The sequence below is a fragment of the Cajanus cajan genome, chromosome 3 (genome assembly GCF_000230855.2).
Source record: "Cajanus cajan strain Asha chromosome 3, NIPB_CcT2T_4, whole genome shotgun sequence".
NCBI lineage: Eukaryota > Viridiplantae > Streptophyta > Magnoliopsida > Fabales > Fabaceae > Cajanus > Cajanus cajan.
The window spans coordinates 8,306,137-8,322,457 of record NC_138519.1 but is presented as its reverse complement, the minus strand read 5'-3'; the positions used below and the strand labels follow the sequence as shown (position 1 = coordinate 8,322,457).

The 16,321-nt window shown below is 32.1% G+C and overlaps 2 protein-coding genes and 1 long non-coding RNA gene across 3 annotated transcripts; 2 read left to right on the top strand and 1 right to left on the bottom strand.

Moving 5' to 3' along the window:
* Positions 1-200: 200 nt before the first annotated feature.
* On the top strand, positions 201-3,858 carry LOC145956016 (uncharacterized). The gene is made up of 3 exons (XM_083071571.1): positions 201-595; positions 2,588-3,788; positions 3,835-3,858. Exons 2-3 carry the CDS (start codon positions 2,595-2,597, stop codon positions 3,856-3,858), a joined length of 1,218 nt encoding a protein of 405 aa, XP_082927697.1. The 5' UTR covers positions 201-595; positions 2,588-2,594.
* A 16-nt stretch (positions 3,859-3,874) lies between these two features.
* LOC109802692 (uncharacterized) lies at positions 3,875-7,562 on the bottom strand. Its single transcript, XM_083071570.1, has 2 exons — positions 7,209-7,562; positions 3,875-5,216 (listed from the first exon to the last, which is right to left on the bottom strand). Exon 2 carries the CDS (start codon positions 5,207-5,209, stop codon positions 3,875-3,877), a length of 1,335 nt encoding a protein of 444 aa, XP_082927696.1. The 5' UTR covers positions 5,210-5,216; positions 7,209-7,562.
* Positions 7,563-8,691: 1,129 nt separating this feature from the next.
* LOC145955509 (uncharacterized) lies at positions 8,692-10,787 on the top strand. Its single transcript, XR_014432119.1, has 5 exons — positions 8,692-8,952; positions 9,194-9,247; positions 9,341-9,418; positions 9,967-10,077; positions 10,402-10,787. It is a non-coding gene; the product is annotated as an uncharacterized LOC145955509 (long non-coding RNA).
* Positions 10,788-16,321: the final 5,534 nt, after the last annotated feature.

Genomic DNA, 16,321 nt, shown 5'->3' with positions numbered 1-16,321 from the left:
ATTCCTTTGGTAAAAGTTATTTGGGGAGGAGCTATACCAGAAAGTGCTACTTGGGAACTAGAGGAAAAGATGAGAACTTCATATCCATTTTTGTTTAATTCAGGTAATTTCGAGGACGAAATTTCTAAAAGGAGGGGAGTAATGTAACATTCCAAAAAATTTTATTTTTATGTATTTTTATACGAATTTTACTATTCACGTATACGTATTGTACTATTTACATATACGTATTTTACTATTTATATATATACGTATTTTACTATTCATATATACGTATTTTACTATGCAATTGCATAGTAAATGGCTGCTGAAGGGAGCTCACGAGGGAAGCAAGTTTCCATTTATAAATGAATTTGAATATTTTAATGAATAGTGCATAGTAACTTATAATATTATTTTAATGAATAGTAACCTATGCATAGTAACTTCAAAAATTCTATAAATAGGAGCTTAAGGTTTTTGAAAATTCATAATTTTAAAGAGAAGAAATTCTAGAGAAATAAAAAGAGAGAATAAGAGAGGAGGTTCTGCTCTAATTCCGGTCCCGATTTAAGAAAAAGAGGAGGAGGTTCTGCCCAAGTTCCTATTCATCCAGGTACGGGGGAAAAGGGGATTATTTATATGTAGAGTACATGAGGGAATTGGGTAGAGGAATAATTTCTTAAGATCACGTTTAATTTATCTGAATGGAAGGCTGAGCCTCCTATTATTTTGTAATTTAAATGTTCTTGATAAAAGACTAAAATTTACATCTTTGTTATATTTTTATGATTTGGAAAATATAAATGGATTCCTAACTAGGAGGCACTGCCACCTTTACTGGAGTTAATTTATATTTTCTTTATTATTATCTATATATATATATGTATTCCTAGTTTTTCACTATATTGTAAGGGTAGTACTTATAAGACTTAATCTGGTATGTATGAGTTTGAATTATCACATTGATTCCATGTTCTATGTATGATTGAGGTTGGATTGAGGGGAAAAGGTTTTGGTTAGGGTTTTCATGATTTCTTCATGATTTCCATGGATTAATGGTTAAAACTTAATTTTATTGCTTAAAATGATGTTTTTTGATATTGTTTATGTTTTTTTTTAATGGTTCAAATTCGTGTAATTTGGATTGGATTCATGATTGGAAGGAATTTTCAAGGTTTTCATGGGTTGCTGGTTGCAGAATGCGCTGGGCGCGCTGAGTGCAAGTCTGGGCGCTGAGCGTGAATATTTTGATTTTGAGGTCTTAATGAAAGTTGTAGCCTTGGATTTTAGCTATCCAATGGCGTTGGAATCACCCAAAAAGGAGGTCTAGAACTCCAGATATGGATGTTTTAGTGAAGAGGGGTCAAGCTGTCAGCTTTATCTATAGCTGTTGCGGTTTTTATCATTTTTCACAAAGTAGATGATGGAATTAGGACTTGATGTCTTCATGAGAGTTGTAGGAAATTTTCTTATCTTTCATATGAAATAAGGATGAGCATGGTAGGAGTAGTATAACCCCTGATACGCTGTTTATAGTTTATACTAATTATTCTATTGATTATTATATTAGTTATTGTTATGTTATTTGATGGATGATATTGATGTGAATTTGAATTATGAGTTGAGATATTGTATGATTATGATTGTGATGTCTCACATTGATGACTAGGATGGCACGACCCCTGGGTAAGTGGTGCTATAGGGAAGGCGTGACCCTAGTATGATGTGGGATGAGTAGGACAGTTAACACCACCACTTATGTCGCTTATGGCAGCCCTGGCATAGGGTTAATTGCAAGAGATTGTATTGATTGTAATGTGATTGTGTTTCCTCACACCAAAATGGCGAGGGACGGCACGGCCCCTGGGTAAGTGATGCTACAGGGAGGGCGTGACCCCTGGTCTGGTGTGGGTTGAGTGAGGCAATTAACCTGTATCACTTGTGTCAGATGTGGCGAGGCCTTAGCATAGTGTTAATTGTTGGATTGACACGAATGTTGTATGTGAATATGATGAGTAATTGATATATATATATATACACTATATAATGAGTTATGATGAAATTATACTGTGATATGATTGAATGTATTTTGCATATAGATAATTTTTCTTTTCTCACCGTATAAATTGTTGATATTTTAGGTGGAGAGGATCCAACTGCAAGTGGTATATAGAATGCCATCCGTTAATTTGGGAAATGCTCTGATAGTGTGACATCGGGGCAAGAGGATCTCTAGGATAGAATATTTGGTATTGTAATAAATGTTATTTTCTTTGAAAAATGTGTAAACTCTTGAATTTTATCTTTCAAGTTTTATTTTTCAGTCAGAACAGTTATGAAGTATTATGTGAACCCTTTTACCAACTTAAAAAGTTTATTTTCCTTAATTTTTTTATTATATTTCGATATATGTGTTGGGGTAGTAAGGGTGTCACATTTAGTGGTATCAGAGCAGGTCGATTCAATCGGCCGTAAGTTATGAGTCTACTATGCTTGTTTGGTAGATGAATGGTGTAGTAAATTGAATGTTGAATTTATTGATATAACGACGATTGATTAAATTTGTTATTTTAGAGTATGATTGTTAACTTTTCTGGGAGGACAGAAAAACAATGGCAGGAGGTAGAAACGATCGTGCAATCGCTGATGCTCTGCAAGCGATGGCTCAGGCTATTGGTAATCTGAACCAACGACCAGAGATAGATTGGCTAGAGAGATTTCAGCGAAATAATCCGCCAAGCTTTCGTGGAGGCTATAATCCTGATGGAGCTGCTGATTGGATTTTTGAAATTGAAAAGATATTCCAAGCTATGGGATGTCCTTTGATACAGAAGGTAACTTTGGCCGTTTTTATGCTTTCTGGAGAGGCTGGCATCTGGTGGCAAGGTGCTTTGCAAAGAATGATGGCTGCGGGAACTCAAGTAAACTGGGATAACTTCAAGCGGCTGTTCTTGGAGAAATATTTTCCCCGAGATGTGAGACATAAGAAACAGGTGGAATTCCTTGAATTGAAACAAGGAGAGAATTCTGTGGCTGAATACGTGACTAAATTTGAAGACTTGGTTAGATTCTGCCCTATGTATGATGGTGTAGACAATGAGGAGGACAAATGCGTGAAGTTTGTGAGCGGTCTTCGCCCTGAGATCAAACAAGTGTTCAATTATCAAGGGATTACTCACTACCATGAATTAGTAAACAAGTGCAGAGTATTTGATGAGGACAACCGAGCTAGGGTAACTCATTATAAGAGTGGAGGACCGATGAGAAATACTAAGTTTGGTTCAGCTAATAAGAATAAACCTTATACCAAGTTTGCAGGGGACTCAAGTTCTAAGGTGAATCATCAAGGTTCTACGCAACAAAGAAGCCAAGTTCCAATGGTTAGCCAAACTTCTGGAAGGGGAAGTGTGGGTTTTGTTCCACATAACAACTGTTTTAAATGTGGAAAGCCAGGTCATAGGGCAGTTGATTGTCGGATGCAAAGGATAATGATATGCTTCAAATGTAAAGCAGAGGGACATAAAGCTAGTGAATGCCCTCAGAGTAGGAAAGAAATAACAGAGGCTGGAGGGAGCGCTAGCAAACCTCGAACCACAGGAAGAGTATTTGCTTTGAGTGGTGCTGAAGCTACTCAATCCGAAGACTTAATTCAGGGTATGTGTTTCATTAATGGAACTCCTTTAACCGTTTTATATGATTCTGGTGCGACTCACTCTTTCATATCACATGCGTGTGTGTCTAAACTAAAATTAACTGTCTCTTCCTTGTCTTTTGAGTTAATTGTCGAAACACCCACTAGTGAATCGGTAATCACTTCTGATGTCTGTTCAAAGTGTCCTCTGACAATTGAAGGTAGAGATTTCATGGTTGACTTAATTTGTTTACCTCTAAGTCAACTAGATGTTATTTTGGGTATGGACTGGTTATCCAAAATAACATCTAGTTGACTTAGAGGTAAACAAATTAAGTCAACCATGAAATCTCTACCTTCAATAGTCAGAGGACACTTTGAACAGACATCAGAAGTGATTACCGATTCACTAGTGGGTGTTTCGACAATTAACTCAAAAGACAAGGAAGAGACAGGTAATTTTAGTTTAGACACACACGCATGTGATATGAAAGAGTGAGTCGCACCAGAATCATATAAAACGGTTAAAGGAGTTCCATTAATGAAACACATACCCTGAATTAAGTCTTCGGATTGAGTAGCTTCAACACCACTCAAAGCAAATACTCTTCCTGTGGTTCGAGGTTTGCTAGCGCTCCCTCCAGCCTCTGTTATTTCTTTCCTACTCTGAGGGCATTCACTAGCTTTATGTCCCTCTGCTTTACATTTGAAGCATATCATTATCCTTTGCATCCGACAATCAACTGCCCTATGACCTGGCTTTCCACATTTAAAACAGTTGTTGTGTGGAACAAAACCCACACTTCCCCTTCCAGAAGTTTGGCTAACCATTGGAACTTGGCTTCTTTGTTGCGTAGAACCTTGATGATTCACCTTAGAACTTGAGTCCCCTGCAAACTTGGTATAAGGTTTATTCTTATTAGCTGAACCAAACTTAGTATTTCTCATCGGTCCTCCACTCTTATAATGAGTTACCCTAGCTCGGTTGTCCTCATCAAATACTCTGCACTTGTTTACTAATTCATGGTAGTGAGTAATCCCTTGATAATTGAACACTTGTTTGATCTCAGGGCGAAGACCGCTCACAAACTTCACGCATTTGTCCTCCTCATTGTCTACACCATCATACATAGGGCAGAATCTAACCAAGTCTTCAAATTTAGTCACGTATTCAGCCACAGAATTCTCTCCTTGTTTCAATTCAAGGAATTCCACCTGTTTCTTATGTCTCACATCTCGGGGAAAATATTTCTCCAAGAACAGCCGCTTGAAGTTATCCCAGTTTACTTGAGTTCCCGCGGCCATCATTCTTTGCAAAGCACCTTGCCACCAGATGCCAGCCTCTCCAGAAAACATAAAAATGGCCAAAGTTACCTTCTGTATCAAAGGACATCCCATAGCTTGGAATATCTTTTCAATTTCAAAAATCCAATCAGCAGCTCCATCAGGATTATAGCCTCCACGAAAGCTTGGCGGATTATTACGCTGAAATCTCTCTAGCCAATCTATCTCTGGTCGTTGGTTCAGATTACCAATAGCCTGAGCCATCGCTTGCAGAGCATCAGCGATTGCACGATCGTTTCTACCTCCTGCCATTGTTTTTCTGTCCTCCCAGAAAAGTTAACAATCATACTCTAAAATAACAAATTTAATCAATCGTCGTTATATCAATAAATTCAACATTCAATTTACTACACCATTCATCTACCAAACAAGCATAGTAGACTCATAACTTACGGCCGATTGAATCGACCTGCTCTGATACCACTAAATGTGACACCCTTACTACCCCAACACATATATCGAAATATAATAAAAAAATTAAGGAAAATAAACTTTTTAAGTTGGTAAAAGGGTTCACATAATACTTCATAACTGTTCTGACTGAAAAATAAAACTTGAAAGATAAAATTCAAGAGTTTACACATTTTTCAAAGAAAATAACATTTATTACAATACCAAATATTCTATCCTAGAGATCCTCTTGCCCCGATGTCACACTATCAGAGCATTTCCCAAATTAACGGATGGCATTCTATATACCACTTGCAGTTGGATCCTCTCCACCTAAAATATCAACAATTTATACGGTGAGAAAAGAAAAATTATCTATATGCAAAATACATTCAATCATATCACAGTATAATTTCATCATAACTCATTATATAGTGTATATATATATATATCAATTACTCATCATATTCACATACAACATTCGTGCCAATCCAACAATTAACACTATGTCAAGGCCTCGCCACATCTGACACAAGTGATACAGGTTAATTGCCTCACTCAACATACACCAGACCAGGGGTCACGCCCTCCCTGTAGCATCACTTACCCAGGGGCCGTGCCGTCCCTCGCCATTTTGGTGTGAGGAAACACAATCACATTACAATCAATACAATCTCTTGCAATTAACCCTATGCCAGGGCTGCCATAAGCGACATAAGTGGTGGTGTTAACTGTCCTACTCATCCCACATCATACTAGGGTCACGCCTTCCCTATAGCACCACTTACCCAGGGGTCGTGCCATCCTAGTCATCAATGTGAGACATCACAATCATAATCATACAATATCTCAACTCATAATTCAAATTCACATCAATATCATCCATCAAATAACATAACAATAACTAATATAATAATCAATAGAATAATTAGTATAAACTATAAACAGCGTATCAGGGGTTATACTACTCCTACCATGCTCATCCTTATTTCATATGAAAGATAAGAAAATTTCCTACAACTCTCATGAAGACATCAAGTCCTAATTCCATCATCTACTTTGTGAAAAATGATAAAAACCGCAACAGCTATAGATAAAGCTGACAGCTTGACCCCTCTTCACTAAAACATCCATATCTGGAGTTCTAGACCTCCTTTTTGGGTGATTCCAACGCCATTGGATAGCTAAAATCCAAGGCTACAACTTTCATTAAGACCTCAAAATCAAAATATTCACGCTCAGCGCCCAGACTTGCACTCAGCGCGCCCAGCGCATTCTGCAACCAGCAACCCATGAAAACCTTGAAAATTCCTTCCAATCATGAATCCAATCCAAATTACACGAATTTGAACCATTAAAAAAAAACATAAACAATATCAAAAAACATCATTTTAAGCAATAAAATTAAGTTTTAACCATTAATCCATGGAAATCATGAAGAAATCATGAAAACCCTAACCAAAACCTTTTCCCCTCAATCCAACCTCAATCATACATAGAACATGGAATCAATGTGATAATTCAAACTCATACATACCAGATTAAGTCTTATAAGTACTACCCTTACAATATAGCGAAAAACTAGGAATACATATATATATATAGATAATAATAAAGAAAATATAAATTAACTCCAGTAAAGGTGGCAGTGCCTCCTAGTTAGGAATCCATTTATATTTTCCAAATCATAAAAATATAACAAAGATGTAAATTTTAGTCTTTTATCAAGAACATTTAAATTACAAAATAATAGGAGGCTCAGCCTTCCATTCAGATAAATTAAACGTGATCTTAAGAAATTATTCCTCTACCCAATTCCCTCATGTACTCTACATATAAATAATCCCCTTTTCCCCCGTACCTGGATGAATAGGAACTTGGGCAGAACCTCCTCCTCTTTTTCTTAAATCGGGACCGGAATTAGAGCAGAACCTCCTCTCTTATTCTCTCTTTTTATTTCTCTAAAATTTCTTCTCTCTAAAATTATGAATTTTCAAAAACCTTAAGCTCCTATTTATAGAATTTTTGAAGTTACTATGCATAGGTTACTATTCATTAAAATAATATTATAAGTTACTATGCACTATTCATTAAAATATTCAAATTCATTTATAAATGGAAACTTGCTTCCCTCGTGAGCTCCCTTCAGCAGCCATTTACTATGCAATTGCATAGTAAAATACGTATATATGAATAATAAAATACGTATATATATAAATAATAAAATACGTATATGTAAATAGTACAATACGTATACGTGAATAGTAAAATTCGTATAAAAATACATAAAAATAAAATTTTTTGGAATGTTACACCTGCGGCCCAACAGGCCCACAAACCCAAACCCTTACAGACCCATTCGTTCTCTTATCACTACAAGAAATTAATTAAATAGAGATTAATTTAGAGACCAAATTTATATAGTCACTTTAGCAACTTATTTAAATACTATTTTAGAGATTGATTATAGTTGGTCTCTAATTCAATCTCTATTGTCATTAATATTTTTAATGTAATTAGAGACCAAACTTTCAGTAGCTAATAGTTTAAAAAATATTATTTATTTAATTAGATACAACTTTTTTGGTCTCTAATTAAAATATAATCAGAGACAAAATTTTTGGTCATTATTAAAACACTTTAGAAACCAATATTTTAGTCTTAAAGATGCACTAAATTTAGAGACTAAATTTTTTAGTTTCTAATTTAAATGTTACTAGAGACTATTTTTTTGATCACTATTGACTCAAATTTAGATACCATTTTTTTAGTATCTAATTGTTCTCTATTAGAAACCAATATATTAGTCTCTAATAAAAATATAACAAGAAACTAATATTTCAGTCACTATTAAATTATTTGACACAAAAATATTTGGTCTCTAATTAAAATACACGAGTAAATAATAATTGATTTTTTAGTCACTATTAACTCATTTTAGATACTTTTTTAGTGTCTAATTATACTATATTAGAGACCAATATATCGATCTATGATAGAAATATAATATACAACTGATTTTTTAATTAATATTAATTTATTTTAGATAAATCGAACTCTAATTAAAAAATAATAAAAATTATTTTTGTAATTACTGTTAACTCATTTTAAAAATTATTTAAGTATATAATTAAAATTAATAAAAATTAAAATATTAATATTATGTATATAATATTTAAATTAGAAACACCTAAAATATCAAATATCTGCCACGCAAGAAATGGACTTTAAGAGCTACTTAATAATAATTAATAAAGATAAATCTTAAAAAAAATGAAACATTTACGTGTGGAGACGAAGAGCCTCCACGATTTCTTCTTATCCACGTGTAGAGTGTTCATGAAGACAGGTTTTTTGATGAGTGGAGCTCTGAGGCATTTACGTGTAGAGAAAAGGGTCTCTCTAAGACACTCACTCATTAAAGGAGCTCTGCAACTCTGTCAGCCTCATCGGTGTGGTGGTCGTGGCCGTCGAACTCAAACACCTCCCCTCCGGCAAGGTGGTGGCGTGGACCCGCCTCTCCGTCAAGAAGAACGCCACACAAGCGTCCTCCATAAGCCTCACTTTCTGGGACGAAGAAGATTAAGGGATGGGAGTTGAATCCAGTAAGTTTAGCAAAGTTCATAGGAATTTCGAAATCTAAATTTAAAATATTTGTTATTAGTATTAGTGTAAATCAGGTAACGAAGTTGCACTTCAGAGGAGCAAGGATTTTCGCTGCTGTCATGAAGTGCCACTCTTTTTATGTTTTCCCTTTTTTCATTTCAAAGATACATTGTGAAACTTTTGTTCACGGAAGATCTAAAATATTCAAGTCTGATTTTTCTTCTCTTTTTCTTTTATTAGGGCTCTACAAGGAATTTGCCTCAATCATGCACTTCAAGACTTAGCCCAAGGCTGGTAAGTTTGTGAATTAGTTTACCTTTCTACCTTTGCAATCCCTTCTTTGGTTTTAATAATACTTCTGATTTTTGAATCTGTACAATCTTGTAGTGCTTTTTCCCACAATATTTGGTGTCTCATATCACTATGCCAATCTTCTTTGTAAATGCGGCATACGACTCATGGCAGGTCAGATAATTCTATTGCTCAAGATATCAGTTTATTTGTAGAATTTATTATTGAATTGGTCACGCTACACCTCTGATATTGACATGGAATAAAAAGGGTAAAAACTTATTGTTTCTTATGCAAAATCATCTGGTATAGTATCATTCTACGTACTCTTCTTAAGATTTCCTGATTCACTATGAACAATTCCTACATCCTATCATCTTATCATTACTCAAATAAGGAAAAGAACATAGGAAAATACTTTCAAAACAGAGTGAAAAGATTTTTCTTCTAGTGTATAAAGCACAAAGGTATTAACAAAAATAATCTCATAAATTCCATAATGTCCATAGAGATTTATTAATTTCAATTGAATAACCTGAAAATCAATAGAGATTTGCATGCAGCAATACGAACATGCCTTCCTTTCCTATTGTAATAAAAAGTTATGAATGAACTATAATCAATACACACCTGATAGTAGCTGCAGTTGTACTTTGTTGAAATTGATTGCATCTTCAAGTTGTATGTGAATAACTATGATGTCTCTATTGTTTGTGATTCAGGGGAAGAATATGCCAAGGATGGAGAAAGGAAAGGTTTGGGTGGAATTTGCAACGAGCTAATGTTTCCTTCCATCATTTCCACCACTTTACTCATTGCAGTCGATTGAAAGGGTCGGTTTGTATGCACCACAAACTCACTATTGTCATTTTTCTCACCATTTCTTTATCACTTTGGTTTTTAATACATCGCAATTGAAACTCTTGGTTTAATTTTCAATATGAGTTTAAGCCTCAAAGGATCTTTCTCTTCATATATGAACTTTTCAAGAGATCCATTGGGCATATACTCGTATATGAGAACTCCTTTGAAGCCTTCAAGACAAAATCCTAGTAAACTGACAATGTTAACATGAGAAGTCATGCTAATGCTAGCAACTTCATTGATGAATTCTTCTCCATCACCTTTTAATTTACTTAAAATCTTCACTGCCACAGGACTTCCATTTTGTAACCTCCCTTTGTATACACTACCATACCCTCCTTGGCCTAATTTGTATCTGAAGGAGTTGGTCATTTTCTTTACTTCCAAATAACTATACCTTTTGGCTGAAAGGTGGCCATGTTGCTTCAGAAAATTCTCAATCATCAGGTAAGTGGGATTCTCCTTGTGGCCACAGTATCTTCGTAAGATGCAAGCCAAGACCATCAAAATTCCCAGTGCTCCACCAACAGAAGTAGCTGAAGGTTTATTTCATTAAGAAGTTAGAATGAGAAAAAAAGAAAAGTATACCCTGTAAGATAATGTATTTTCATATTGGCTTTAATGTAAAAAAAAAGAAGTAGCTCTAATTAAAAAATAATAATAATTAACTTTTTAATTACTATTAACTCATTTTAGAAATTATTTAAGTATATAATTAAAATTAATAAAAATTAAAATATTAATATTATGTATATAATATTTTAATTGAGTCAATCAATTAATAGAAATTTAAATTATTAGTAAACATCATAAACATTCAATTATATTCTATTTTACTTTATTTTTAATATTTTTTTAAAATAAATAGGTTACTAAATAATTGAAGTTAGGTATGTGGTGAATTTGAATAAAGAAGATAATAAATATGAAATAAAATGGCATAAATAAGAAAGATGAATAAGGAAAAAATTTAGCGACTACTTTTTTTTTATATTTTATATTATATCAGTCACTTTGAGTCATTGAAAAATGGGTCACTAATTCAATTATTTTAAAATTTGGTCACTAAAATGGTTACTTTAGAATTAGTTATTATATCAGTCACTAAGTTGATTATTACAAAATAAGTTGCTAAGTTAGTCATTATAAAATAGGTTACTAAATTAGTTGTTATCAAAATTGGTTACTATAATATTGGTAATTAAAACAGTCGCTATAAAATTGGTCAATGAGATGGTCATTAAAAATTGGTCAATAAATTGGTCATTATAAAATAAGTTACTAAGTTGGTCATTATAAAATTAGTCGCAAAATCGGTCATAAAACAATTAGTCATTAAATTAGTTTTAAATCAGACTTTAAATTGGTAGCTAAAATTAGCTACCAGTGGTTTAGCTACTTTTTATAATTGGTATCTAATTTAGTCACTTATTGATTTAGTAACTAATTTTATTAATTTAGAGACTAAAAATTATCTCTAATGACAAGTTTTCTTGTAGGGTTGCAGCGCCCTCACATAAAATTTTGAGGCTTATTTATCACGCTTTTATGGTTTTAACCCAGTTCTACTTGATTTTGGGTCATTAAATTGAAGCGGCCCAGGAGCTTTTTTTCGTATTTTGTTCGTTTTGGGCTCTTCAAGAATGAGCTAAGTATGTGTCGTAAATGGTTTTAAGAAGAATGCTTCCAAGTTCCAACACACTATTTATTATTAATAAAAAATTATGTGATTTCTTTTAAATAAGAAGTGAAACTATTTTACCAGTAATGTTATTTGTCGCTAATTATTATTATTTTTTAACCAATTCTAATATAATACACAATCTCGAGGGCAAATATGTTACGAAGAAACAATTTATAATTTGAAAGTTGATACACAGTACATCGCAACAAATTTATGCACGTATTCCTAAAAAGCAAGTCAATTCGTATTCAAAACACACTACACAAAATTGTCATTCACGGATACATTTCTTATTTATTAATACTTGTTATTAAAAATTATTTTTATCAATACAATAAATATAATATATATTAATATATTATAAAATAAAAGTATAAATTATAATGATACATAATGATGGATCTAAAAAATTTATTAAGTGGGAGCAATAAAATTTTCTATATCACTTTTACTAAAAATATATATATTTTTTTGGAAAATATATTTTTACGGTAAAAAATTTAAAATATCTTATTTTTATAAATTATAATTGTCTTATAAACAGAATGATAGTTTTCCTTTTTTCTTTTTCTTTCTGAAATTATATTTAAGTGTCATTTTATAATTTTTTCTGACTCATTTATGATCAGAGGAATAAAATGGTAAAAATTAATAAGATAAAAATAATAAATTATTAATTTATTTTTTTAGTTTCTTCTAAATTTCTACACTCATTTAAAGTCAAAAATATTTTATGAGTGCAATGTCTATTTTTTATAACAGTAAATTTCTTTATTTAAATATGTTTAAGTTAAAAAAACTGTATGATAATTACTCTCATGGTTAAGTTAAAAAAAATTATGTAACAATTACTCTTATTCTCCTTAATGTGGATCCTCTCATACCAACACACAATATACATATAATACACAATATACATATAATGATCAAAGAGTTAAAAAAATAAAATAAAAATTGAAAAACAACCTACATTAGTAAACTAAATAATGACATCTTTAATAAATAAAGAAGTAATAAATCTCTTAGTGAAAAATATTGTATATTATAATAATAAAAAATGAGGAGAGATCTACTTATTCCAAGAATAAATTTTGATAAACTTACTCCACTCAATAATTTATGTTCTATATCAAGTATTCAACCATTTAATTAAAAGTCATTAATATATAGATCAAATTTATAAAAATTTTCAAAAATTAAAAATTATTTGATACTCTATTTTATTAATTTAAATGGATGGAAAATAAAAAACATATTTTATATGTTATTTTGAATCTATCTAATGAATATGATTTTATTTTTATTTTTTTTAAAAAAAATTTGTAAACTTGATATATACATTAAAAACTTTTAATTTAACGGTTCAACTTTAAAAAATTTGATGTAAAACATTAATTATTGAGTAGAATACATTAAGAATTTTTAATTTAATAGTTAGATTTTTAAAAATTTAATGTAGAGCATTATTTAATGAGTAAAGTAAGTTTATCAAGACTTACTCTTAAAGTAAGTGAATTTTTTTCTCATAAAATATTAAGATAATTTTGTCACAAAATAAAAACAATTAAAGAATAAAATAAAATATTAATAAAATATTTATTTTTTTTATCATATTAAATATAATAGGATAATTAAAATATAATTAATAATATATATTTTATAAAATAATTATTATTTTATATAAAAAGAATGAACAATATTTAAGTAGGGGCAACTACCCCCAACTAATAATGTAAGCTTTGACAATATAACATAATTTGCCTTTTCATTGTTAAAGGGAGAATATTCAAAATTAACCTACACGAAAGTTCTTAAAAATTTTACTCTACCAAATGCTTCAAAGTAGTTTGTAGTAATTGGATTACTGAATTTGGTAAAGGACAAATGAAGAGTCTTGACATAGATCTTGGTTTCCTTCCCCAGTTCTTCTGATCACATGTAGATTTCTCCACCAAGTGATATTGTTAGATCATGCATGAGATCATGCATCAGAAAATTATTGTCCGTAGTCCCACCAATTGAATGTTGAAAAAAGGATGTCGAAACTAAATAATCAAAACACTCGGAACAAATTTCTTCTAACGTCTTTTCATTTTCCGATGCTTTCAAAATATCTTTGGCCATCCACAACAAGAATAATTCATTTTTCACAAATTCATAATTCTAAGGATACAATGAACAATACACAAAACACCGTTTCAAATGTGTGAAGGGAGATAATAATAACTAATCCGTAATGTCGGAATAATTTCACAATGACTTTTAGGAAATTCCCAAATGTCACTCTCAAGTATATTATTCCAATCCTTGATATCATACTCTTTTCTCAACATACCTCTTAGAGATTGTGCTGCTAAAGGCGATCCATCAAACTTTTTAACAATTTCCCTTCTAATTCTTTCTAGATCACTTCTATTATTATTGGATTCTGATGGAGGAAATGCATGGTTAGCAAACACTAACCAACAATTTTCGTTTGACAATTTGTCTAGAGGATACTCTTGAATAGTATAATGGACTATTTTCGCTGTGAGTTCTCATGAGAATTTTACTTCCCCTGGTCCCACTTAGAAATGATTTTTTAAGACTTATCCAATTAACATTACGCTCAATCCAAACATCATCCAAGACAACTAAGAATTTTTTATCTCTAAACATTTCCATCAACTCAAGCTGAAGTGAATCTAGATCATTCAATTTACAAGACTCATGGGTAATTGTTGGGATACTCCAATATCGGAGAGGCCTTTTAGGTGAGACCAAAAGCATTAAGGACTTAAGCCCAAAACGAACATTATTTTATTATTGTAGAGTATGCTTGTCGAATGTGTGAAGGGAGATAATAATAACTAATCCTTAGTGTCGGAATAATTTCACAATGATTTTTAGGAAGTTCCCAAATGTCACTCTCAAGTATATTATTCCAATCCCTGATATCAAACTCTTTTCTCAACATACCTCTTAGAGATTGTGTTGCTAAAGGTGATCCATCAAACTTTTTAGCAATTTCCCTTCCAATTCTTTCTAGAGGACTTCTCTTATTAATGGACTATGAGGGAGAAAATGCATGGTTCACAAACACTAACCAACAATTTTCGTTTGACAATTTGTCTAGAGGATACACTTGAATAGTATCAAAATGGACTATTTTTGCAACATTTTCGTTGCGAGTTGTCATGAGAATTTTACTTCCCCTGATCCCACTTAGAAATGATTTTTTAAGACTTATACAATTATCATTACGTTCAATCCAAACATCATCCAAGACAACTAAGAACTTTTTATCTCTCAACTTTTATATCAACTCAAGCTGAAGTGAATCTAGATCATTCAATTTACAAGACTCATGGATAATTGTTGGGATATTCCAATGTCGGAGAGGCCTTTTAGGTGATGACCAAAAACATTGAGGACTTAGGCCCAAAGCGGACAATATTTTATTATTGTAGAATATGCTTGTCAAATGTGTGAAGGGAGATAATAATAACTAATCCTTAGTGTTAGAATAATTTCACAATGACTTTTAGGAAGTTCCCAAAAGTCACCCTCAAGTATATTATTCCAATCCCTGATATCATACCGTTTTCTCAACATACTTCTTAGAGATTGTGTTGTTAAAGGAGATCCATCAAACTTTTTAACAATTTCCATTCCAATTCTTTCTGGAGCACTTTTATTATTATTGGATTCTGAGGGAGGAAAAGCATGATTCGCAAACACTAACCGACAATTGTCGTTTGACAATTTATCTAGAGGATACACTTGAATAGTATCAAAATGGACTATTTTCGCAACATTTTCGCTGTGAGTTGTCATGAGAATTTTACTTCTCTTGATCCCACTTAGAAATGGTTTTTTAAGACTTATCCAATTATCATTACGCTCAATCCAAACATCGTCCAAGACAACTAAGAATTTTTTATCTCTCAACTTTTCCATCAACTCAAGCTGAAGTGAATCTAGATCATTCAATTTACAAGACTCATGGGTAATTGTTGGGATACTCCAATATCGGAGAGGCATTGTAGGTGATGACCCAAAGCATTAACGACTTAGGCCCAAAACGGACAATATTTTATTATTGTAGAGTATGCTTGTCAAATGTGTGAATGGAGATAATAATAACTAATTCTTAGTGTCGGAATAATTTCACAATGACTTTTAGGAAATTCCCAAATGTCACTCTCAAGTATATTATTCCAATCCCTGATATCGTACTCTTTTCTCAACATACCTCTTAGATATTGTGCTGCTAAAGGCAATCCATCAAACTTTTTAGCAATTTCCCCTCCAATTCTTTCTAGAGGACTTTTATTATTAATGGATTATGAGGGAGAAAATGCATGGTTCGCAAACACTAACCAACAATTTGTTTGACAATTTGTCCAGAGGATACACTTGAATAGTATCAAAAAGTACTATTTTCACAACATTTGCGCTGCGAGTTGTCATGAGAATTTTACTTCCTCTGATCCCACTTAGAAATAGTTTTTTAAGACTTATCCAATTATCATTACGCTCAATCCAAA

Excerpts from the sequence above, each read along its gene's own strand:
- LOC145956016 (XM_083071571.1), top strand. The coding sequence starts at position 2,595 with ATGGCAGGAGGTAGAAACGATCGTGCAATCGCTGATGCTCTGCAAGCG. Across the intron at positions 3,789-3,834 it reads AAACACCCACTAGTGAATCG|GTAGAGATTTCATGGTTGAC; the intron begins GTAATCACTTCT and ends TGACAATTGAAG.
- LOC109802692 (XM_083071570.1), bottom strand. The coding sequence starts at position 5,209 with ATGGCAGGAGGTAGAAACGATCGTGCAATCGCTGATGCTCTGCAAGCG.